Source organism: Myotis yumanensis, unplaced genomic scaffold (assembly GCF_028538775.1).
Source record: "Myotis yumanensis isolate MYYU_CA2020_CCGP unplaced genomic scaffold, mMyoYum1.0.hap1 SCAF_16, whole genome shotgun sequence".
NCBI classification, from domain to species: Eukaryota; Metazoa; Chordata; class Mammalia; order Chiroptera; family Vespertilionidae; genus Myotis; species Myotis yumanensis.
Genome location: NW_027223767.1, coordinates 37,328,750 through 37,354,094, shown reverse-complemented (window position 1 = coordinate 37,354,094; position 25,345 = coordinate 37,328,750). Strand labels below are relative to the sequence as shown.

General features: G+C 57.8%; 1 protein-coding gene across 3 annotated transcripts; it reads left to right on the top strand.

Annotated features, from left to right (window-relative positions):
* Positions 1 to 20,724, top strand: JUP (junction plakoglobin). Of its 3 annotated transcripts, none has more exons than XM_070395242.1 (15): positions 1 to 134; positions 9,675 to 9,890; positions 11,575 to 11,834; positions 12,039 to 12,277; positions 12,964 to 13,165; positions 14,154 to 14,298; positions 14,426 to 14,529; positions 15,674 to 16,012; positions 16,831 to 16,986; positions 17,200 to 17,319; positions 18,028 to 18,178; positions 18,278 to 18,399; positions 19,191 to 19,230; positions 19,510 to 19,674; positions 19,941 to 20,724. In XM_070395242.1, the coding sequence occupies exons 2-14, from the start codon at positions 9,683 to 9,685 to the stop codon at positions 19,659 to 19,661; spliced, it is 2,238 nt and encodes a 745-aa protein (XP_070251343.1). In that variant the 5' UTR covers positions 1 to 134; positions 9,675 to 9,682; the 3' UTR covers positions 19,662 to 19,674; positions 19,941 to 20,724. The 3 variants fall into 3 exon arrangements, with proteins under 3 accessions (XP_070251343.1, XP_070251342.1, XP_070251344.1); XM_070395241.1 differs by having other exon boundaries at positions 1 to 153; XM_070395243.1 differs by lacking the exon at positions 1 to 134 and adding an exon at positions 1,454 to 1,515.
* The last annotated feature ends 4,621 nt before the right edge of the window (positions 20,725 to 25,345 follow it).

Genomic DNA, 25,345 nt, shown 5'->3' with positions numbered 1-25,345 from the left:
TTCAGTTACTGAGTTGCTGCCTTGGCCAGAGTCCGGAGCAGCCGCCGCCCGAGCTTGCAGAGCGCAGTTCGCTGCCCGCGCCGGCTCCCAGCCCGGCCCGACCCCATCCCAGCCCGGCCAGGTTCCACGCGCAGGTGCGGACGATCGCGGCAGGTACCACTGGGCGAGGGAAGGGCGGCGGGTGGCGGAGGGAGAGGCCGAATCCTCCGTCTCAGGGCAGGTGAGGGCGGGAGCCAGGGAGCGTCACCCTGCACTGGCGACAGGGGGCGCGCCGGGGTCCGGGGCGCGGCGACCTTCGGGGACGCGAGGCCCGGGCCCAGTGCGCTCTCGGGCTCCGAGGGCCAGGGATCCAAGAAGGGCGGGAAGCGGTCAGGCAGGTGCCTCCGGCATGGTGCCTTCCCGGGACCCGCGAACTCGCCCGGCGCCGCGTCCCTGACTCTCGCCTGCCTCTTGCTGGGGAGACTTTGACCTGCTCCTCCTCCGCCCGGGGCTCGCGCTGGCTAGGAATTCACTGTTTGGGAAACTTGCTGCCGCTGGTCTCTGGGCCACCCACACCCCACCTCGCGCGTCATCCTGGCTTTCCCTCCCTCCCGACTCCCTCAGGCCTGGGTGGGGCCCTATTGTCTGCGCCCAGCTTGCCCAACGGTGGGGGCCGAGCGCGCATTTTCCCAGCGACGCGGGCCCCACCTGCGGAGCAGGTGAGCACACGGCGTCCAGAGGCCCAGTCCTCCAGCTCCCGGAGCCTCAGGGGCACTGTACCTGCGGCGCCTCCCTCCGTCGGGGGGTGCGGGCCAGGGCTCACCGGCGGAGGTGGGGGGGATGGCAGTGGGACCTGTGCAGGGCCAGCTCTGAGCCGGTGTCTGGCACCCGTGGCCCGGACTGGGGGTCTGGGCGGAGGGGTCGTTCATGGGGAGAGAATCGCGGGCCCAGTTTCCATTAGCCGCGGCTCCCAGAGTGTTACCAGGGGAGCAGGAGGACTCCCCTCCTCTCTACTCGCTTATTGTCGGGAAAAAGCACCCAAAACAAACTTTACGGGAGAAGTCTCCACGGCAGCTTTCCCTGCCTCCTTGCCAAGGGCTTGCCCCACGTTTACGGGGTCCTTCTTGGAGCAAAGCCTTACCCCCCAGCTGGCCAGGCTGCTCCCGGCCCGTGCTGGCGCCCTGACCCGATCCTCCCTGCCTCCACCTCCATCCTGTTTGCTGGGCCCCTGGGGCCTGAGGTGGGGGTGGGGTGGGCCGGAGGGGAAGCAGCTTCTTCCTTCTCTTCCTGCCTCCGGGGACCACCACACCCCCTCACTAGAGGCCTGAGCGAGTGGCTCCGGCCCAAGCTCTGCCCCCTCCCCAGGAATGGGGGTGGGGCAGGGCCGGGCCAAGTGACGTGCGTGGGGGAAGCGAATGTTCTGGCCTCATTTCCCCCCTCTACCCCGTCCCCCACGCTACTTAGCTGGCGGGTAATTGAGGCCGGAACACGCGGAGCAGTGGGGCTTGATCTCCATCCGACTTCTGGATTTTGAAGGTGCATTCCTTCTGGAGGCCTTTGCTGTCCTTTCCCCCACCTTCCCTCTCTCCTGGGAGAACTGGATGGGGAAAGCCGGACAGAAGGAAGGCTTCGAGGAGGGGAAAGCATTTTCAGGGAGAGCTGCGTTAGCGCCTCCCCGATCCCCAATTTTCCGAGAGCCTTTCCCCTGTCCAGAGTGAAGATCTCCACCGAGCTCCCAGCCCTGGTTTTTAGAAATCTGCAGTGTGGTCTGTTTGCAGGGACTTGAGCCCGGCCTCCTTGGGGAACAGGGGGGATGTACGGGCCGGGTTCGCCCTCAGTCTTGGGGTGAAGGGAAGAAGGGGGGACCAGGGCTGCTTGTCCTGACTCAGTCCTCAGTCGGAAGGATCTACCACCTCCTTCCTGTTTGTAGATGGAAGGGGGGGCGGGGGTCACACCGCCATGGGGTGCCCCCCACCCCCAGGGATCAGGCTTCCTCCCCATCCCTCTTCTGCTCTAGCGGGTGGTGTACCTGTGGGGAGCCATTGGGGCATGGAATTTGGGCAAAATAACCTGTTTTCCCTCTTCTGGATGCCAACGTGGAGGAGGGGAAGGCGTTGTAATTACATTGGTTAAATGATTAGTTTAGCTAATCTGGTTTGTGGCTGTGATGAAAAGATAATACTGAGGAAGGATTGCTAGGAGGTGGCTGGTGAAAACTGGCTCCTTACTGGATGGGAGTGGAGGGAGGGGGCAGGTAGGAGCCCAATTAGTCATTTCTTGCTAGATCAAGCCCAAGCTTGGATGACAGGAGTCCTCCCTGCCCTCCCTCCTTGCGTCCCCCCTCCCCGCTTCCACCCCATTCCCCTTTGGAGCTTCTGTTGGGGCTGAGGCTCTGAGATTGCACCTGTAGGAATGAAGGAGTCAGGGCTGGGGCTGCTGCCCGCTTCCCTTCTGGGCCTGGCCTGGGAGGGATCAGGAGAGGAGCCACCTTAGAATAAGAAGGGACAGTAGACCCATCATCAGAAGGGCTGTTCATTTGGAGAGGTGTTGTGGTGGGACTGTTCCGAGCACAGGGATTTGGACTTGGCCTGAGCAGGGTTTGAATCCTAGCTTTGCCACTTCGCCTTTCTGAGCCTCAGTGACCTCCCTGGTAGAATGGGAATAAACCTACCTACCCAGCAAGTACTTGACAAATGGTAACTTAAGCAAGGGAGGGCTCTGCAGATACCCAGCACTTTCATTAACTGTTCTCACTTAATCCTTATGACTGTCCCGAGAGGCAGGTCTCATGGCCCCATTCCACAGATGAGGAAATTGAAACTCAGGCAAGTTAAGTCACTCGCCCAGGGTTGCACAGGGCGACTCAGGCAGAGCCAAGACTGGCATGTGGGACCTCTGGCTCCAAACCCAGAGCCCGTCCTGGTGTGGTGCCCACTGTGGCTCTGGGAAGAGTTTTCCTGCCACTCCTGTTTGGGAGCCTTTGCTCAGGGGTTTGGGGAAAAGAGACACAGAAGGACCCCGGGCAGGTACGTGTGGGTGGTGAAGGTGGGGGCAGGTTTATCAGGTGGGGGTGACTCATGTCCTAGCCTGCAGCCCTCTGAAACCTCCCCTGTGGCTTGGTTTTTAGTTTCTGGGGGCGGGGGGGGGGGGGGGGGGTGGCGGTGCTCTCCCCAAGGCTGGGGTCTGTGGTCCGTGTGTGGAGGAGGTGGGGGTGGGGAGAGGAGGGCAGGGGTCAAAGCTGCTGCCGCTGCCTCCTGGCTTGAGCTGGGCAGAGCCATGGGCTGTGCTGGGCTCGTCCCTGTGTAGGAAGTGGGAGTTGCCTGCTTTGCTGGGGGCTGGGCCTCTGCCAAGATAAAGGGGGCCCGCTCCCTGGAGAGTCAGATTTAGACTGGGCCCACGTCCTGCTGGTCCTGCTGGGCTGGCGCGGGCAGTACTGCCAGGCTGCTTTGGGGCGTGAAGAGGGCTGTCCTTTGGGGGGCTGCAGTAGGGTGTTTTTTTTGCTCCTGGGAGGGTCTTTCTGGTGATGGGGCTGTGGTCCTTGAAGGAGGGGCTGGTGTCACTGTCCTCTTGTCCACCTGGACCTGGGCCTGGGGAATCTGGTCGTCTACCTGAGCCTGTCGGCACTGGGCTTCTGGATCCCTGGAGGGCGGGAGGGGACCCCCATAGGATTATTCATGCTGGAGAAGAGGAGGCTGAGGAGACTTGATGTGGCGGCGAAGGAAAGAGAAGGAACTCAGTCCCGCCTGTCAGCTATCAAGAGGGTGAGGGGCTTGCAGTTCTTCGTCACCCCTGAGGGCATAAGAAGGACAGGGGATGGAGGCTCTCAGTGAAGGGATGAGGCTAGGCAGGAGGAAGGACTTTCTGTGCTACAGGCGAGAAGAGGGAGAGGTGGAGGCTCAGAGTTGAGTCTTCTCTAGAGGATGAAGCAGGGCCCCATCCCAGTGAGCTGGGAGGACCATCTTGCCCCAGGAGGGAGGCCAGGCAGCAGTCACCCTGTGGGGTGAATCCGGTCTGTTGGGGTCCCTGGGGAAACTCTCAGCCTCCTGTCTTTTGGGAGAAAAGAGACCTGGCCGTGAGCGGGGCAGGTATCCACAAGCCGCCAGCTGGCCCAGCTGGCCCAGCCGCCCCCGTGAAGAGAAAGGGAAGTGTGGCTGGGCTGGTCATCGGGTGTGTGTCCCTGCAAGTGAGATCGGAGGCTCTCTCCCGGGACAGGACTGAATCTGGAGGAGGCCTGGGGAGCAGCACGGCCCCAATTTCCAGCAACCTCTTAGGCCGGGCCTGAGAGAAAGCTCGCTGACCACTCCCCTGTGCTCAGCCCCAGGGCACCTCAGCCACTGGGGCAGGAGCTCAGCTCTCTGTGACCTGCCAAGTGTGGGTTCACGGGTCTGTTTTCTCTCCTCACTGTGGAGACAGAGGGAGACTTGTGGATTCTTATCTCCCAGGAGTGGTGGCCTGGGGGTAGAGTTGGGACAGGGGCTGGGCAATGAGTAAAAAACAATGGGGAAGTTAGGAAGAAAAAAAATCCTACTCCATGGAGGCAACAACTGGGAATATTCGTTCCCCTTCTCTTTTCTGAGCATCCTCTTGTTTTGTAGCCTCGATCTTGATCATCTCACGCTCTGTATACAGTCCCAAATGTTAGCCAGACCTTTGTCCAGAGCCTCATTTTCCCCACAAATACTGAACAGGGAACGGACTGTGGGATCTTCCCTGCTGTCCCAGGAGAGGGCCAGGCAGCCGTCCTCGCAGCATGAAGCCCAGCGACACCTGCGGTGACGCCAGCTGTGGTCATCGGCCACCCAAGCCCCCGGCGTGGGTCGGGGAGAACAGAGCACTTGTGCATTGAGGTGCATCACTGACATGTTTCCTGAGGCTGCGTGAAGTGCTTTTCCATTCCCAGGAGTCCTGGTTTGGGGTCCTCTGCCAGTTTGGGGTTTTGCCCCCTCAGGGACACCAGCAGGGAATGGAGCTCCAGCCCTTTCCGGGGAGCCCGAGCCACCGGGCCTGGCATTTCCCTCTCCAAGTCCGCTCCGTTTTCCCACCCTGGTTTGTTTGCTTTGGGAAGGAGCCCAGAAGGAAGAAAACAAACGGCAGCTGGGTCGGCCTGACCCCTGGGCCGTCCCCTGGCCACTGCTTGGGTGTCCTCCAGACAGGAAATGAGGGTTTTGCTCCAGAAGCTGCAGATGGGCTTCTGTCTTCCCCTGTCCCCAGGGCCCTGGCCATACCTGGCTCCCGCTTCAGGCTCTGCCCACTTGCAATGGCCAGTCTCATGGGGGAGCCTGTAGCCTCCTGCCAGGGAGCATCTAGTCTGCTGGGGGGCGTCCGCGGGTCAGGGGAGAGGCCTCCTTGGGAAGCCCCAGCCGGATGGGGAGACAGGGCTCTCAAGGGAAGCCGTCGTCTGTCCCTGTCCTTTTCTGGAGTCTGTTTCCATCCCATGGCTGGCCAAGTCTCAGCTGGAACCAGACACAGTGGAGAAGGTGGGGGCGGGTGACCTGTGAGCCCGCCTCTCCCCTGGGGCTGCTATGTGGGGAATGTCCATGCCTGACCGGCCTCACCACCCTGCCTGCATCAGGCCCCACATGTGACTGCGGAGCAGGGCAGCCTCCCCTCCCAGGACCTGGGCAGGACACTTCTTTCCCAGCCGTGCCCCCTCCCACCCCACCCCAGGGACTCTGGCCTAGGCCTGGGAGGCAGCACCCCTCCGAGCCCTCATCAGAGGGTCCCAAAGAGCAGGCTGCCGGCCACCTTGCCAGGCCCCTCGCTGCTGGCCTCCTCCTCTAACATCTCTTTGTTCCTTGATGGAAGGATGCTTGCCTGGGTCTTTACTGTCCATAGCGGGCTTCCAGGCCCAGGTGTGCCTGGTTCACACAACGGTCTGAAGAAGGGCGTGAGTGAGTAGCACGATCATCTCCACTTAATAGATGTTTAAGGACACGGAGTGACCTGCCCAAGGGCACATGGCCAGTGAGTCGTGGGGTTGAAGCCCCTCGCCTGACTCCCATGCTCTCCTGCCCGCCCACAGCTCCTTTTCTGTCAGTGTCTGAGTCCAGTCTGCAAAGGGCATTGGCTTCTGGCCCAAGGAACCTCTGGGGGCGCTGCCCTGCCCGCTCCCCTCGTCCTCGAACACAGTGTTTCTGAGCCTGGTTTCAGCCTCTGGCCCCTTCCTGTCCTTGCTTCCACCCTGACGCCTGGGATCCTGCAGCCCAGCCCAGCTGTGCCCGTCACTGACAGTGAGCGCTGGTGGGGGCAGGCAGGGGGCAGGGGACGGATGGGGCTCTGGTGGGAGTTATATTTAATGTCAGGGCTGGGCCGTACTCTGCCAGGACGTCTTGGATTTAGGGTGCCCAGTGCCCGCCTGCTGGGTTGGCCGTGCCAAGGAGGAAGCAAGAATGAAGGGCAGATATGCCCACGAAGCCTCCTTGCTTCCTCGCAGATCCCCCCTCCCTGCCCCCCCCCCCATCTGGACCTGTGGGGGGAGGCGCCTTCACACAGCCTCTCCAGGCCCTGTCTTCTCTTCCTGCCCCTTGCTGTCCCCCACCCCACCCTGTGGCCTCTGAGCTGCCTTCTTCCTCCTGTGATGCCAAGAATAGAGCGCGCTGCTAAAAACAAAGGCCCCCCATTCAACTCAGAAAACCGCCCTGTGTCTGGCTCTGCCCGTCTGTGTCCAGGGCGCATGGGCAGGGCCCGCGTCTGTCTCGCCCACGTCCACCCTGGCTCTGTCCAGGGCATTGTGGCAGGTCTCGCTTCAGGTCCTGGGTGGAGAGGGAGGGATGAGACCAAACTGGGTGCGGCCCCCTTCAGCCTGGGAACTGCAGAAACAGCACTTTTGTTTCTTGTGGGAGAATTTCCCTGGTTCTCCTGGGGAGAAAGGTGGGGCTGGTTGACGCGAGTCAGGTCTGACGTCTGTCTGGCCTTCCTGTTGCAGGAATAGCTCTCCGGCCCTAGGGTCCTCCCTCGAGGAGGGTTCTGATGTGTGTCCTCTCTGAAATGCTTCCAGTTCTGCCCACCCTCAGCCTTCTGTCTGTCGTGGGAATTCTGGTTCCTTGTTCCTAGAATCTTAAATATCACATTCCTCTGAGGTCACCTGGGCCCTGTTCGGGGCATGCAGCACGCAGGGGAAAAATACTTGCCCAAGGACAGTCTGCAAGTCCGTGCGGGAGCCGGGACGGGAACCAGGGCCTCCTGATTTCCCGGCCGCTGCTCTGCCTCCAACTGTGAGCACCCTTAGCCTTACCCACTGCTTCTCCCCTTGGTGAGGGGCTCAGCGCCCCCCGCCCCCCATCTGCAGCTGTGTGTCTGGCCCTCTCTCCTTGACCCCAGGGGTCCCTCTTTCCCTGGATCCCCTGTTTGGTGGCTGGAGGCTGGTCTGCAGTGAGGCAGACCTGGAGTTGCGTGGAGCACCCCCTTTTCCTCACTGTGGAGCCTCCATTTCCTCACCTAGAACTTGGGAATAATAGAATACCCGCCAGGGTTGCTTGGAGGGAAGGATGAGATGAGCTTCATTTGTTAGGAAAAGCAGATACCCTCTCTGCCAGGGATCCTCTGACCTCCTGAGACCTCTGTGTCCCCCTGGGCTAAAGGGGTGGGGGTGAGGGCCTGCTGAGGAAACCTCCTCCTGTGGCCAGCCTTGACCTTGGTGGTCCCTTTGGACACTGGCAGGTGAGGGAATGTCTCTGCAGTTCTGGGTGAGGCCTGTGAGCCCCAGAGGTAGGCAGCTGTTTCTTCTGGGGGTGGGGGTGGGGGGGAGCTTTTTCCAACTCCAGTAGTGGGGTGTTTTACTGATCAGGGTTTGAGATGCCCAGCCCGTCCCGAGTGGATTTGATGGAGGCTCGCCGTCCAGGTGTTGGCTCAGCCCTCCTCCTGGCCGAGTGGCATTTAGAGGGTTAATGCAGCTTATTTCCTGGTGCAGTTTCACCCTCTCTCTCCCAGTTCTGTGACAGGCTTGCTTCTCCGGACTCTCCTCTCTTTTCTTTCTCCAGGGAAGGCATGAGTGCTGGGCATGGGTTGGGGGAGGGGGGGTCCTTCTGATATAGCCACACTTGGTCAGTGCCTGGGAAGCAGCTGGCACAGCTGGTGGCACCGAGCCGCCTGTCTGGTACTCGGGGCCTGCTTCTGTTTATCAGCACGAAACTCTGAGTCACTGGGGCTGACGCGATGGGAGGAGGGGAAGGAGGGAGGAGGGGACGGAGGTGCTGGGAGCTGGTCTGGCTCCTGCCTCTGCCTGTCCAGGTGTGCTCAGGGGCAGGGTAGCAGCCAGGTGTCACCATAAAAGGAAGTGAGACCTGAAGGACGACCATTTGTCATCCCTTCCTCCTTGAGGGTGTCACCCGCCAGGCCTCACTGGGAAGACATATCCCTGGCGATCTTTGTTCCTGGGTGGGGCCAGGCGGCACCAGCCACCCCACCCTCATCTCACCAGTCCCCCAACACAACAGGTTTGAGGTGCTGGGTGCTGCCTAGCCTCCCGGGTGGACCAGCCCGGGCTCTGCTTGCTGTCTGAGGCCACACTGGGTGTGCAAAGCCCGCACACGCACACTTGGGTGTCACGCGTGCCTGTGCCTGGTCCTGGCTCTGCCATTTCTCTGCTGTGCCACCTAGCCTGGTGGAGCCTCCGTTTCCACACCTGTGAAGGGGACACAGCATGTGCTTTGAAACCTGCTTGTGAGGGTGGCGCATTAGTGGAAGGTCTGGCCCAAGGTTGGCCCTTATTGGAGCACAGCTTCTCTTGCCTCTCCTCCCGGGCGCCGACTCGCACAGTCCGTTCCCAAGACAGGGAGCCAGGCAGCAAGTGGGAATGCACCTCCCTGGCACACAGTAGGGCCGACTCTTCACTAATCCAAGTGCCCCAGGTCCCTGCAGAGAGAGGGAGGGGTTCTTGAGTGGCGGTGACCACCCGACGAGGCCTGCCTCACTGCTTATCGCTGGCCTGGGTTCCAGGAGGCCCAGAGGTGGGCAAACACTATAGGGGAGAGTAGACGGTGCCGACACCTGGCCACTGTCACCAACATCTGTGCCTCCTGTGAGCCAGGCACCATGCTGGGTCCTTTCCAGATACGGTCCTCACAACCACCTGCTAGGGAGGTGGCGTGACCCCATTTTACAGATGGGGACACAGGCTCAGCAGCCAGGCGAACTGCCCCGGTAGTATGTGGCTGTCATGTGAAACTGTGGGCGGGACTCAGAACTCTGGGAAAAGCTTCCAGGAACTGGGGTGTCGGAGAGAGGGGGGAATCTTAGGCCTTGGGCCTCTCAGGCCACTTGTGATCCTGCTGCATCTGCAGGAAAGTGAGATCCCGAGGGATCCTGGGCGCCTCTGACTTCCCAACAGCCTCGCTGGCTTCCCAGAGAAACCTGTCTGACTGCTTCCCTGTCTGACCAACCTGTTTCTGGTGCAGCTACCTCACATCCAGCGGCCTTTCCCAGGGAGCCCCAGTGGATGGGGGTGGGCCTGCGGGAACCCCAGAAGCTGCTGGAGGCCCTGAGTGCTTTCTGCTGTGGGAGAGTTGGGAAGGCATCCCTCCCTGGGCCTGGTGTTCTTCTGCCCCCCACTTTTTTTACCACAGCCCCTTAGGGCCCTTGGATTTGTGGTAGGAGTAAGGGGTAACGGGCAGGGCCTGGGGAAGCCAGGGGCTGGGCCAGCCAATGGGATGCCTCAACAGAGCCAGCTGACTTCCTGCCTTTCTCTGTGTCCCCAGCAGCCACCATGGAGGTGATGAACCTGATTGAACAGCCCATCAAGGTGACGGAGTGGCAACAGACGTATACCTACGACTCAGGCATCCACTCCGGCGTCAACACCGGCGTGCCCTCGGTCAGCAGCAAGGGCATCATGGAGGACGAGGAGGCCTGTGGGCGCCAGTACACGGTCAAGAAGACCACGACCTACACCCAGGGGGCGCCTCAGAGCCAAGGTTGGGGACTATCCCATGGGAATCCATCCTCCAGCGGAAAACTAGGCTGGGCCCCGGAGGGAGGTCAGGGTAAAAGGAGGCAGATTTCAGGGGCCTCCCAGGCTGAGGGGGGAGGCACAGCTCCTGCTCTTTGAGGTCCACCCAGTCTGAGGGGGGAGGCTCAGCTGCTTCAGGAGACCCCCATCTGGGAAGGAGGCAGATTCTTCTTCATGAACCTCCAAGAATGGAGGGGAGACAGACCCTGCCCATCAGTCTGAAGGAAGAGGCACAGTCCTCGCCTTCTATGAAGTTACGGCATAAAGAAGAGGCTGTCACTATTGCCCTCGGGGACCCGTGGACTGTGGAAATCAGAGTCCTTTTGTTCTGCTAGAGGAGGTGCAGTTCTCAGCCTGAGGGCTCCTGGTGGGGGGCGGGGAGGAGTCAAGGCTGGCATGTGGAACACGCTGACATGGAGGTGGGCCAAGGTCAGGTGGTGAAGTAACCAGCCTGTTCTGGGGCTTAGGGATGGGGATGCCCCGCCAGCATTCAGGTGGGAAAGCCATGTCCACGTCTCCTCCCTGATTAATTGGAGGGTGGAAACCCTGCCTCCCCCCCCCCCAGGGCGTCGGGACACTGGCCAGGACAGTGGACTCTCAGGTCCACCCCGGAGGTGGAACCTGGAGGCTGAGCTAAGAACCCACCTCCTGCTCTCCGAAACCCACTCTTCTGACTTTCTCTCTGGTCTGCTGTATGGTATTGGGTGTCTACGGCCTCTGAGCCTCGATTTGCCTGTCTGTATAATGGGAGAGTTGCCTCCCATGGAGATGATGAGGGTATAATTAGAATCATGAGATTTCAGGGTTGAGGAGAACCAGGCTGTCTCATCCGACCTTTACCTGATTGTTAAGGGAGGGACGCAGAGTCGAGGTTGGGGCTCTGGAGTCAGATTGTCTTAGTTCAGATCCCAGGTTGGGTCTCATAATCTCTGTGCCTCAGTTTTTTCATCTGTAAAGTGGAAATAATAATAGTATTTATCTTGGCCCTGGTTGGTTAGAGCATCAACCTGATACACTGAGGTTGTGGGTTCCATATCTGGTCAGGGCACATACAAGGATCAGCCAGTGAATGCGTAAATAAGCGGAATAAGAAATTGACCTCTCTCTCTTTCTCGCTGTCTCTGAAATCAATAAATAAAAATTTAAAAAATATATCAGTATCAAATCTTATTAACTATATTAAAAATATCTTGTAAAAATAGTACTTATCTTGTAGGGTTGTACGATTAAGTGAGAAAATACAAGAAAAATGCTTAATTCACTGCCAAGTACATAATAAATACTCAAAAAATGTTAGCTATTCCTATTAATAATAATCATCATCACTAACATTTCTGTAGTGAGGTGTGCCTTACACATGAATCCTTTCTTTTCAGAGAAATTCACAGCTATTATCTCATTTAATTCTCATAAGAATTCCCTGTGGTGGACAGAACAGGTGGTGCCCCATTTTACAGATGATGAAACTGAGGCGATGGTGACCTCCTCAAGGTCACTGGTTAGAGGCAGAACTGTAGGTGGTGTGCTGGGCCTTAGGTCGGGTTGGGAGGCAGCCCAGAGAATGCAGTTGGGTGATTTGCACAGCCTGCCCTGCTCCCAGGTTCCCCTTGCCTGCTTCTGCAGCTCAGTCCCTGTCCGTTGGTCTCTAGGTGACTTGGAGTACCAGATGTCCACGACGGCCAGAGCCAAGCGGGTGCGGGAGGCCATGTGTCCTGGCATGACAGGAGAGGACAGCTCCCTGCTGCTGGCCACCCAGGTGGAGGGGCAGACCACCAACCTGCAGCGGCTGGCCGAGCCGTCCCAGCTGCTCAAGTCGGCCATTGTTCATCTCATCAACTACCAGGATGATGCTGAGCTGGCCACCCGGGCCCTGCCTGAGCTCACCAAGCTTCTCAACGATGAGGACCCGGTCCGTGGGGGGCCCAGCTGGGGCGGGAGAGGTCGGGTGTCCGCAGGGGAGGGAGGTCTTTGGCCCGGAGCCCCATCCGTAGGAAGAGTCTGACCTGGGTCCCCGCTGAGCTTTGTGAATGGGTCTCCTGGTCACCACCTTTTCACAGTGGCAGCTGGACCTGGCCGATCTGCTCACTTCCATCCTTCCCTCCACCCGCCCCAGGTGGTGGTGACTAAGGCAGCCATGATCGTGAATCAGCTGTCGAAGAAGGAGGCGTCGAGGCGAGCGCTGATGGGCTCGCCCCAGCTGGTGGCGGCTGTTGTGCGCACCATGCAGAACACTAGCGACCTGGACACGGCCCGCTGCACCACCAGCATCCTGCACAACCTCTCCCACCACCGCGAGGGGCTGCTGGCCATCTTTAAGTCTGGTGGGATCCCCGCCCTGGTTCGCATGCTCAGGTACCCACCCCTTCTCACTGGGGGGCCCGGGGCCTCCCTCCCTTGGCCTTGTCCCTCCCTTCCCTGCGCTTCCATACCACGTTTACTGAGCACCTACTATGTGCCAGGTGCAGATCCACGCCCCGTCTTGGCGCTTAGCTGCTCATATAATGAGCAGGTTAGACATGAGGCTACCGTATATAGACCAGGGCAGAGGCGTGTCTGAGATGGTTCAGACCTCTGAGAAGCTGCTGTCGATGAAGGGAAGAGTATTCCAAGGGAGGGAACAGCATGCTCCCTGCATCCTTTGGGCCTTGCAGTGTTGAGTGGCCTCTTCCCTGAGCTCAGGACCAGGCTGTGAGTTCCTGGAGGGTAGATGTTGATCCTACTCCCTTCCGAGCCCCTTCCAGAAGGCATGTGGCCTTCTATGTGGTAGTTACTCTACATGGTAGGGGCAGGTAACAGGGGACTACTCTCTGCTCAGCACCGGGCTGGGGGCCCAGGAGCCGGAGGTGACAAGGTCCCGTGGGGAGAGGGGAGGTGCTGTGTGCATAAACGTGGGCTGGGCTCGAGGGACGGTGAGGTTTTAGCAGAGGGCTGTTTCCATGGGGTGTGGGTACTGGAGAGGGCTTCCTGGGGGAGGTGGCCTACATTTATGCCAGGCCCCTGGGACCCGACTCACCCTAACCCCCTGCCCGCCATCCCAGCTCGCCCGTGGAGTCGGTCCTGTTCTACGCCATCACCACGCTGCACAACCTGCTGCTCTACCAGGAGGGCGCCAAGATGGCGGTGCGCCTGGCCGACGGGCTGCAGAAGATGGTGCCCCTGCTCAACAAGAACAACCCCAAGTTCCTGGCCATCACCACCGACTGCCTGCAGCTGCTGGCCTACGGCAACCAGGAGAGCAAGGTGGGCCCCTCTCCGCTCCAGCCAAGACCCAGCCCCCTTTACATCGCCTTCTGTCCGGCTGCAGCCTCAGACCGATGCCTCCTGACCGTTTGTAGGTGAAATATACATGTATGTGCAGTTATGCGTGTTTCATCGTATATCTATTTTGAGTATAAGGAAAAGAAAAAAAATCCATTATCCTCACACAGCCACTGCTACCTCGATGTGCTCCCTCCAGTGCTATCCTGTGGGCATATTTGTACGTAGCTGTAGTCATAGCAAATGTCTAACTGCGTCTGTTTTTATGTTATGTTGTCTTCAAAATTACCCTCTATAATGGTAAATAGCGTTTCGTTAAGTGGAGGCCCCAGACTTGGTTCTGAGGAAGGGCATCTGAATTGTTCCTGATTTCCCACCTTTTTTTTTTTTTTTAATATATTGTTATTGGCCTCAGAGAGGAAGGGAGAGAGAGATAGAAACATCAATGGTGAGAGAGAGTCACCGATTAGCTGCTTCCCTTGTGCCCCACAGAAGGGATCCAACCTGCAACCCGGGCAGGTGTCGTGGTCGGGAATCGAACCATGAGCTCCTGGTTCACAGGTCAACGCTCAACCACTGAGCTACACCAGCTGGGCTGTTTTCCCACCTTTGTAAACAATGCTGTAATGAACATCTGCAGGCACACAGCTTTCCCCAGAGAATGGAACATTTTTCACCATCGGGGCCAAGCGTTTTTGATATTTCTAGGCTTTTACCCCGACTGCCAGATCGCTTTCCAAAATGATTGTATTACTTACCATGCCATCAGCGGTGATGTTTGTTAGCACAGTTTCACCTCATCCTGGTCAGCATCGTGGATTATCCTTTTTTCAAGATTTTGGCTTATTGAATAGTCACACAATCAGGTTTTACCTGAAGCTCAGTAATGGCAGCTCCGTGAGGCCCCTTCCCTTCCTTGTTCGTTGTCACAGTCCCTGTCTGTCTCACACTCCTCCCCCTCTCCCCCCAGCTCATCATCTTGGCCAACGGAGGACCCCAGGCCCTGGTGCAGATCATGCGCAACTACAGCTACGAGAAGCTTCTCTGGACCACCAGCCGTGTGCTCAAGGTGCTGTCGGTGTGTCCCAACAACAAGCCTGCCATCGTGGAGGCCGGTGAGTGCGGTGGCCCGAGGACGAGGCCCGTGTGGCGAGGAGGGCCAAGGTGGAGCGTTGTCTAGCGGCCAGGCTCAGTTAGCTGTGCTCCCCTGTGGCTGACGTCACCCCTGTCCCCCCGCCCCAGGTGGGATGCAGGCTCTGGGCAAACACCTGACCAGCAACAGCCCCCGCCTCGTGCAGAACTGCCTGTGGACCCTGCGCAACCTCTCAGACGTGGCCACCAAGCAGGTGAGGACAATGTCCGGGCCTGGGTTCGCTTCATCAGCCCCCTGTCCTCCTGTCTTACCACGTCCAGCCTCCTGTCTCGGAGTCTGACCTCGGGGAGGGGGTGCGGGGGGGCCTCTACGTCTTGCCGTGCTGTGGCTGAGGCTGGAAGGACCCTGACCCTCATCCCTTTAGCTCAAGGCTCTAGTCCCCATTAGGAATTCGGGAAGGGGCATCGATAGCGGGGGCTGATTTTTTTAAGCTGGGTTTCCGGGGGCACCAGGGGAACAGTTTGACCTAGGAGCAGCAGGTGCCAAGAAACAACTTGAGGGCCTAGTGGCTAAAAACACAACTTAAGAAAAACTGTAGTTTCATGACAGTCTCCTGGTCCCTCCTTCCAGCCTGACTCTCATTCCTCAGAGCCCCGTCAGCAGGCTGTTTATGAGCACCGCCATGTGCTGGACTGTTGGACATTGTCTTGCTCACCCCTTTTAACACTTGAGGTGGAGTGGGGGACGGGGTTGGTTAGATGAAGAAACAGAGGCTCAGGAAGTCCAGTAGGGCCCTTGGTCCCAGCTAAGAAATGGCAGCGCTGGCAGGTGAACCCAGGGCTGTCTGTCCCCAGAGCCTGGTCGCCTGGTCTTCCTGTCCCACCACAGGCCCACAGGGCACCCCCTGGGAGACGTGGGGCTGCTGGGTTAGGGGTGTTTCTTGAGAACGGATTTGGCCTGGGGTTCGCTGAGGGGGCAGCGTGAAGGCCCAGAAAGGTAGAAGCATGTCAAAATGGGTCAGCCGGGCCACCGAGGCAGGGACCTCAATTTCCTCCTGGCCTAGGGGCCTCCTGCAGCCTGGGTGGGGCTCTGCCTGGGTCTGAGGATGCGGAGGAGGAGCAGGGCGGCTGGAGGAGAGAGCGTGGAGCTGGGACACAGGCCGGGGCTCAGATCCAGCCCACTAGCTGTGGGTCCGTGGGCAAGCCACATACCCTCCCCGGCCTCAGTGCCCCGCAGGAGGGCACTGCCCTCTCACGGGAACAGGGGTGAAGGTTCCCTGGCACACCGGCAGGGCCCATTGAGATCAGCCATCCGGCCGTCACGCTCCCCTGGGGCATGCCTGGGGGCAGTTGGGGGTCTCTCTCACTCATCGCTGCCTCCCCGACCCCCGACCCCAGGAGGGACTGGAGAGCGTGCTGAAGATCCTGGTGAACCAGCTGAGTGTGGACGACGTCAACGTCCTCACCTGTGCCACGGGCACGCTGTCCAACCTGACGTGCAACAACAGCAAGAACAAGACGCTGGTGACGCAGAACAGCGGCGTGGAGGCGCTCATCCACGCCATCCTGCGTGCTGGCGACAAGGACGACATCACGGAGCCTGCTGTCTGCGCCCTGCGCCACCTCACCAGCCGCCACCCTGAGGCCGAGATGGCCCAGAACTCCGTGCGCCTCAACTATGGCATCCCAGCCATTGTCAAGCTGCTCAACCAGCCCAACCAGTGGCCACTGGTCAAGGTACAGCCACCCCTGCCGCGGAGGGCTAGGCCAGGGAATGGGCTCTGCAGTCAGGACTAGGTGCTGTATCAGTATAGGCAGAGCTGCTGTAACAGAGAGGCCCTCAGTAAGACAGAAATTCTTTCCTCATGGAATGGTTTAGACTCCCACAGGAGACCCAGAATCTTTCTCTCTTGTTGCTCAGCCATCCCCAAAGGCAGAGCTCCAAGTTTTACTAGTTACATGACCACCTTGGGCTGTCTCATTACACTGCAGGTTCTGATTTGGTAGGCCTTGAGGGGAGGGGAGGTGTGTTAAGAGAAGGGATAAGGGTGAGGGTCAGGGCATGGGGGCTGGTGGAATGTTCTGGAATGGGGTATCATTTTATTTTTATTTTTAAAAATATATTTTTATTGATTTCAGAGAAGAAGGGAGAGGGAGAGAAATAGAAACATCAATAATGAGAGAGAATCATTGATTGGCTGTCTCCTGCAACACCCCACACTGGGGATCAAGCCCGCAACCTGGGCATGTGCCTTGACTGGGAATCGAACCATGACCTCCAGGTTCATAGGTTGACAATCAACCACTGAGCCACACGGGCCGGGCTGGGGTATTATTTTAGCAGGGGCTGTCAGAGTTAGACGTTAGACCAACAAGAACCCACAGATCCTATGGAATAAGGGACGTGCGCTGGGGTGGTCTCATTCTTGGGAGACCTTCCAGCACATCCATGTCCGTCCAGGGGTCTGTCTAGGGGAGGAGGAGATGATGCTGGGAAATTGGGATCCTCCAGACACCCAAGAAATGACCCTGATTGTTGTCCCTTTTCTTGCCAGGCAACCATTGGCCTGATCCGGAATCTGGCCCTGTGCCCAGCCAACCATGCCCCACTGCAGGAGGCAGCAGTCATTCCCCGCCTCGTCCAGCTGCTGGTCAAGGCCCATCAGGATGCCCAGCGCCACGTGGCTGCGGGCACACAGCAGCCCTACACGGTGAGTGAGCCGGGGTGCCCGTGACCGCCCTCCCGGGGGTCTGGCATTCAGTCCTCTGTGAGTGTGTGTGTGTGCACGTGAGTGTGTGCTTGGGGAGGCGAGTTGTAGCTGGTGCCACTCCACGGACCAGAGAGGTCTGACAGAGTGTCGGGGGGTGTGAGGCCACGTCCAAGGGCCCCCTGTTGCCACGCCCCAATGTCTCCTCTCGTGCAGGATGGTGTGAGGATGGAGGAGATTGTGGAGGGCTGCACCGGAGCCCTGCACATCCTCGCCCGGGATCCCATGAACCGCATGGAGATCTTCCGACTCAACACCATCCCCCTGTTTGTGCAGGTGAGTCTGGGGCAGGTGGGCAGGAGAGGTCCCCCCAACCCCTGCTTGTCCCCAGTGCTGACCTGGGAAGGTCAGCCGCCCTGGGGCTGGTGGCCGGTGTGGTGTGGTGGTTGTTTTGCTTTGCAGCATTTTCTTTCTTTCTTGTGTTTCAATGTGAACTCAGACATTTTTAGGGAAAGTCTTTTAATAAAACAGGAACTGCTTTATGCCATGTCAGATGAAGAAAATAGGATAGATTGATGACTATAGTAAAAACCCAGCCATAACCGGTTTGGCTCAGTGGATGGAGCATCGGCCTGCGGACTGAAAGGTCCCAGGTTCGATTCTGGTCAAGGGCATGTACCTTGGTTGCGGGCACATCTCCAGTAGGGAGTGTGCAGAAGGCAGCTGATCGATGTTTCTCTCTCATTGATGTTTTTAACTCTCTATCACTCTCCCTTCCTCTCTGTAAAAAATCAATAAAATATATTTAAAACAAACAAACAAACAAACAAAAAAACCCAGTGGCAATATGCCAGTGTGTTCACAGAGGCTGGCTGTCTGGGTGGGGAATTGTGTGGCTTTCTTTTCCGTTTCTTCATACTTTTCTTAGAATTCCCACACTTTCTAGTATGAGCTTGGGGTTAATCCCCAAAGGGAGGCGGAGGAGGGCAGGGCGCCGCCGAGTGCTGCCGCCTGCCTCACCCGCACCCCGCGCCCCGGTCCCAGCTCCTGTACTCGTCGGTGGAAAACATCCAGCGCGTGGCCGCCGGCGTCCTGTGCGAGCTGGCCCAGGACAAGGAGGCAGCCGACGCCATCGACGCTGAGGGCGCCTCGGCCCCACTCATGGAGCTGCTCCACTCCCGCAACGAGGGGACCGGTGAGAGGCCGTGCTGGGCGCGAGGGCGAGGGGGGGCTGGGTCTTGTCCCCCCCGCCAGGGGGAGGAGGTGCCTGACTTGGCCTTTCCTCTCTGCTCAGCCACCTACGCCGCGGCCGTCTTGTTCCGCATCTCCGAGGACAAGAACCCAGACTACCGCAAGCGCGTGTCCGTGGAGCTCACCAACTCCCTCTTCAAGCACGACCCCGCTGCCTGGGAGGCCGTGAGTACGGGGGTGGGGTGGGGGGTGGTGGTGGCCGCGGAAGGCTGCGCAAGTGGCACGCTGCACAGGGACAGCACGTTCATGCCATCCTGGCTACTTCATAGACTTTTATTTTATGATTGGATCCTTTATGATGCTTCTCAGGAGATGGAAAGAGTAGGTTGAACCATTTGTGGATTTTTTAATTGATTTTTAGAGAGAGAGGAAGGCGGAGGGAGAGAGAGAGAGAGAGAGAGAGAGAGAGAGAGAGAAGCACCGATGTGAGAACGGCACATCATCAGCTGCCTCCTGCGTGTGCCCTGACTGGAAATCAAACTGGCAACCCCTGGTGCCCAGGACCATGCCCAACCTGAGCCACACCGGCCAGGCCTGTCTGTTTTTGACCTACCAAAATGGCGATTTAGTTTGGTCCAAGCTGATATAAAATGTGGAGGCAGGAGTGCCTTTTCTAACTTGCACAAAGGTTCTCTATAGGCTGTCGGGCTGCCCTGATCCTGGGTGGGGCAGCGCCCGGCACCCATTCTCAAGTCCTCTCCCCTCCATCCCCCTCCGCAGGGCTGTTGTTCTGTGGGTGCCCCCAAGCATGAATGGTGGGACCTCCCCCCCCTGTGGAGGTGCCTGAGGAGAGGAGTTTATCAGGGTACTGGGTTACCCCATTTCATCTCCGGTTCCCTCAAGTGATCTCGCTTTTCCTCTGGCCCCTTTATAGAAACATCTCTAGCTGCCCACTCGCAACCCCTGCGTTTTCTGCCCTTCCCCGTCCCTCACTGTTTCTCTGTTTCCTTCCTCAGGCCCAGAGCATGATCCCCATCAATGAACCCTACGCGGATGGTAAGTGTGTGCAGAGTTCTCAGGAGCCTAGAGAGCGGGGAGGGACATGGGGGTGTGTGGGAGGGAGAGGCACTGTGTCTGCAGGGCCATGGCAGCTACTATATGGCACCCACACGCACACCTGTCCAGGTCTCTGACGTGGGAGTTTAGGGAGGCGAGTCAGGTCCCCCGGGGATAGGCAGGGGGCGAGGAGGTGGCTGAGGGCTGTCCAGACCCCCCCCCTGCCCCCGCCACAGGGTGGTCTGCAGACCCTGGACAGAGTCCTCTTCTCCTTCCCAGACATGGATGCCACCTACCGCCCCATGTACTCAAGTGACGTGCCCCTGGACCCCCTGGAGATGCACATGGACATGGAGGGGGACTACCCCATCGACACCTACAGCGAAGGCCTCCGGCACCCCTACCCCACCGCTGACCACATGCTGGCCTAGCTGGCTCCACCCGGTATGGCGCCTCCCGCTGAGACACGATTTTCTTTCCCGCTAGATCCTCCCTCTTTTGGGCCCGCTCATGTTTCTGTTGAAACTCTGGCTCCTTTTGGGGGGAACGAGTGTGGGGCCTTTTGCTATTGAGCTCCCCCAAGGAAGGCCTGCCTTAGTCTCTATCTTTGCTGGGTGGGGAGTCCTGCCCCTTCTGGGGGTGGTGGGTGGGTGATGCGAGCTTCTAGGGGACACAGTCCTGCCCTGACCTCGGTGTCTGCCCCTTCCCAGGTGCGGCTCCTCATCGGAGAGGCTCTCTGTGCAGACGATGGGGCGAGACAGAAAAGTGCCTGAGCCCGGGGGACCAGGGCCGTGACTTCCTGCCGAACCCCGTGCCTCCATAGGGTCTTTCTTGGGATGGTGATCTGCTCCTGCTTTTCTGTTCTGGGCTGTGGGTCAACGGCCCAGGCCCCTCCCCCACCCTGTGGCCCTGGCACTAAAGCTTTAGACTCTGTTTCCCCAGCGGCCCCCCTCCCTGCGCTGGCTGCCTGTCTCCAGCCGCCTGGGCCCCACTGGGCTTTGGTTCCTTCTCTGGGCCCGATCTTCTCATTGCACTCCACCCACCAATTGTCCTGAGCCCCCGGGGTCTCCAGGACCCAGGTTCAAGGCCCAAAGCCCCAGAATCCAAAGCTTCTCCTGAAAAGTTCAGGGACCGTCCAGGACGATGTGGAGCGTGAGTCCCCACTCCAGACCCCTGCCTGCTCCTCTCCCCAGGACGCTCACTGGGCCCTGGCCCCCTCCCGGGGGAGCTCTGGGGACAGCTTCCTCACCCCCCCCTCCATCCCACCCACACACACGACTGCCCTAGCTGACCCCAGAAGTGCTCTTGGCTGACCCCTCTGGTGTGCGGTGAGGGGCTTTCTCTTCCCCTTCCTGTTTCACCTCCCCGCATCTCCTGCACGTGGTGTGGAGGCTGGGGGAGGTCCCTGGGAGAGTTTTATTATTATCGCTTTATGTTTTTGGTTATTGGTTTTTTGTATAGACCAAAGCAGTGAAAATAAAACTAACACACAGATCCAATGGATGCTGTTTTGGGGGGCATGGGCTGGGAGACGGGGACTCTCTTAGCAGCCTCATGGCCATCCTGTTTGTGGGCAAAACATGGAGAGAGGACAGTCAGGGAGAAAGGAGCGTTTAAAGAGGCAGAGTCCATTTAATGCAATACAAACTCCTACCTTTCCAACCTGGAACCGGGGAGCCTAAGAGGGGCTAAGAGATGGCCTTTGGGGACACCAGGCCTTCCTCCTCTCTCCAAGGGGCCTCCTCCTTGCTGGCCTCTCAGCCTCAGCCCTGCCCCGTCTGGCCTGAGCGTACAGTTGGTGGATTTCTCCTGGCGCAACACTCCTTGCGGCCTACGGCGTGGAGTCCAGGCCCCTCTGTGGTCTGCGGTGGGCCCACCCAGCCCCTGCCCTCCTCCCCCTGTCCCCTCAGCCAGCATCCTGCACACTGATCTTGGTCCATGCTGTTCCCTCTGCCTGGAATGGCCTGCCCTGCTCACCCACTGGAACCCAACTCAGCCCACCCCAGGACACCTCCCCGAGCCCCCTGCTCCCAGCCAGGCTGAGTTGTTGCCCCTCCTCTGCTCCAGGAGGCCCCGTGCGGGGCTGTCATTTCACTCATCTCATTGGTGTAACTGCCAGCTTATGTGACAGCCCCCCACCCACACCCCAAATTCTCCTTCCTGCGGATGCGGTGGGTTGTCTTGGAGAAGGCTGATGGGGGTGTTGGGCCCAGGTTCCCAAGCTGCCAGGGCATGGGGTGTGTGTGTGTGTGAGTGTGAGTGTGAGTGTGTGTGTGAGTGTGTGTATGAGTGTGTGTGTGTGAGTGAGAGTGTGTGTGTGTGTGTGAGTGTGTGTGTGTGAGTGTGTGTGTGTGTATGAGTGTGTGTGTGTGAGAGTGTGTGTGTGAGTGTGTGTGTGTGAGTGAGAGTGTGTGTGTGAGTGAGAGTGTGTGTGTGTGTATGAGTGTGTGTGTAAGAGTGTGTGTGTGTGTGTGTGTGTGTGTGAGTGTGTGTGTGAGTGTGTGTGTGTGTGTGTGTGAGTGCGCGTGTGTGTGTGCGCGCGCACTTGCTGGGAGAGCCGAGGCTCTGCCTGGCCTCACACAGTCAGTGTGGACACAGCCTGGACACTTGATCCCACCCATACCAGCACCTCTGCCCCATACTGAGTTGCAGGGCTCAACAGAGTGGATATCACTGCAATTGTTTGGGGTTCTGGCTTTCTGAGAGGTGGATGACTCTGCTGCTAAAAGGGGGAGTGGCCCGGCCAGCGGGGCTCGGCGGTTGAGTGTTGACCTATGAACCAGGAGGTCATGGTTCAACTCCTGGTCCGGTCACATGCCTGGATTGTGGGCTCGATCCCCAGTGTGAGGCATGCAGGAGGCAGCCCCGCGATGATGCTTTCTCATCATTGATGTTTCTATCTCTCCCTCTCCCTTCCTCTCTGAAATCAATAAAAATACTTTTTTAAAAAAGAGGGAAGAAAAATTGGACAAGTGAACCCCCAGACAAGAATCCAGCGATACTGGAGGGGGGTCTCTGAGACCCAGCCCCTTCTGTGGGGTCTCTAAGTCAAGATCAGCAAAGGCACCGTCTGTTTATTTACTTATTTACCTACTAACTGGTAGGCATTGAACTGAGAATAGAGATCCACTCATCAGCATGAAAAGATCAACACCCAAAACAAACAAAGCAAAAAAACCCAAAACTCAAAGTATATGTTTGCAAACTCAGTAGTGGTTACTCTGGGTAGCCACAGAAGCACAGGTGTGGTTTATAATCTTGTTTATCAACATTTAAGGACTATTATCTTGTCACATGCAAATGTTTGAAAACAGCTACTAGAACTTTTTATTGGGAAATGTGCAAACATACATGAAAGTAGAACAAAGAATTCCTGTGGGCCCGTCACCCAGCTTCAATAGTTTTTAACTCCCCTTCCTGCTTTGTCTGTTGTTCTCATTTTGCCAAGTCTGTTCAAGCAAAGTCCGACATTGTGCCATGTCATCCATAAATGCTTCCGTGCGCTTCTCTAGCCCAGGGGTCATGAACCATTTTTGTGCTGCAAGCACCTTTGGCGGTCTGGGGAAGGCTACGAGCCCCTTTTTGGAATAATGTTTTTAAATGCCTAAGATAAAACACGTAAGATTGTAAAGGAAACCTATCGTATATATAGTATAAACTGAAATATAGTGATTGAAGTGGGGTTGGTTTTTTTTTGCCTTTTAAAAATTTATTTTAGAGAAAGGGAGAGAGAGAGAGAGAAACATTGATGTGAGAGAGAAACATCGATCAGCTGCCTCCTGCACGCCCCCTATTGGGGATGGAGCCCACAACAGGGCATGTACCCCTATGGCAGTGGTTCTCAACCTGTGGGTCGCGACCCATTTGGGGGTCGAACGATCCTTTCACAGGGGTCGCCTAAGACCATTGGAAAACACATATAAAATTACATATTGTTTTTGTGATTAATCACTATGCTTTAATTATGTTCAACTTGTAACAATGAAAATACATCCTGCATATCAGATATTTACATGACGATTCATCACAGTAGCAAAATTACAGTTATGAAGTAGCAAAGAAAATAATTTTATGGTTGGGGGTCACCACAACATGAGGAACTGTATTAAAGGGTCACGGCATTAGGAAGGTTGAAAACCACTGCCCTATGGGAATCAAACCAGTGACCCTCTGGTGCATGGGATGGTGCTCAACCAACTGAGCCACACCAGCCAGAGCTGGGTGAAATACTTTAAAATGTGTGATAAAGTAATATATGAGTGTCCTTCTTAATACACTGAATTACAAGCTCTAACAGCAGGCCTGTAACTACTGTTATATGAAAGGAAGTCCAATGAGTATAGCCAGCCCCAGGGTGGGAGAGGGTGCAGATGCCCGAGCCCCTCCCTGATCTGGGAGGCGGTGTGGGACAGTGGACAGCACATGGGCTCTTGGTCAGACAAACTGTGGTCTTATCTCCGGCTTCTCCGTGGTTGTGTGTCCTTGGATAAGTTACTTGACCTCTCTGAGCCTATTACTCATCTATACAATCCTTCCAAGGATGATAAAATGAAATAACACCTACAAAGCGTGGACTTAGTCTGGGCTCCGTGAATGTGTGTCCCTCCCTCCCTCCCTCCCCTCCAACCCCAGGAATCGCCCTGGGAAAGGCTCAGAGTCTGGACATGAACCTAAGGATCAGAGGAAGCTGCTGCCTGGGGACAGAAGTCAGAGACTGAGGGGCTCCTCGGTCTTCTCCCTGAGCCTCGAGGTAGCTCAGGAGGCCCGATTGCCAAAGAACATCATCCCGGGCCACCCCCTTGCCTGCCCACAGGCTGGCCGTGGCTGACGGCCCTGTCCTCCTTCGCCGACCTAATCAACTCAGTCCAATCAGAGGACTTAATCAGTCCTCGTTCTCTCAATTTTCTCATCTCTTGCTTCTCTCCTCCTACTTCTCTTAATTTTGCCTGAGAGTGGAGCCCAAAGCCAAAGTGCCCAGTCGAGGGCCCCAAAAGCCGAGCTTCGCCCCAAAGAGCTCACCCTGGTCCAGAACAGCTGAGCCCGACCCAGAGGGCGGAGCCAAGTCCGGGAGGGCGGAGCCCGGCTCAGAGGGCGGAGCCAAGTCCGGGAGGGCGGAGCCAAGTCCGGGAGGGCGGAGCCCAGTCCAGAGGGCGGAGCCAAGTCCGGGAGGGCGGAGCCCGGCCCAGAACAGCCGAGTCCGGTCCAGAAGGGCGGAGCCCAGCACCGAAGAGCCTAGAGTAGCTCCAGGGAGTGGGGTTGAGGCCTGAAGAGGTGAAACTGGTCCCCAACGAATGGCCCAAGCCCCAAAGAGCCCAACTGCCCCAGAAGAGTTGAGCCCCGACCCCAAGGGCGGAGCCAAGAGCGGCAGAGGCGCACCCAGACCCTGAGGGCCGAGCCCAGTCCCCAGGGGCGGAGCCTAGGTCCCCGAGCCTCGTGCTGGGTTAAGACTGTTTGGGTTCATTTCATGGAGAGAGCGAGCCGAACCCACACGCTCTGCTCCGGACAGAAAGCATGGCCAGCCCTGCTCACCGCCACGTTCTCTCGCCGGCCCGCCTTCCTGGGCGCGATGTTTAAAGAGGGACATTGACAGATGCGGAGCGGAGTCCGGTGAGGTCGCAAGCCATGCTTTTTAGGGGGCAGGTGGGAACTGGGTCTCTTTAGCCTAAGAAAATAAAAGTGTCCGGGCGTGCTCTTGGCATTCAACTAACGAAGGGTTATCATGTGGAAGAAGCAGCTTTAAATATTTTTATTGTTTTTTTGTGTATTTATTTATTTTTGGTTATTCCTCACCTGAGGATATTTTTTCCATTGCTTTTCAGAAAGAGGAAAAGGTGGGGGGGGGGGGCGGGGGAGGAGAGAGGGAGAGAGTGAGAGAGACATTGATGTGAGAGAGATACATCGACTGGTTTCCTACCCCATGTGCCCGGACCGGGGGCGGGGAGCAAACCCGCAACCCAGGTACCATGCCCTTGTCCAGGAATCAAACCCAAGCCCCTTCGGTGGGCAGGCCAACACTCTAACCACTGAGCACACTGGCCAGGGCAGGAGCAGCTTTGAGACAGAGGAGTGAAGAGCGCAAGACCCATGCAGGTGCCCTGAGAGGCGGACGTGTCTA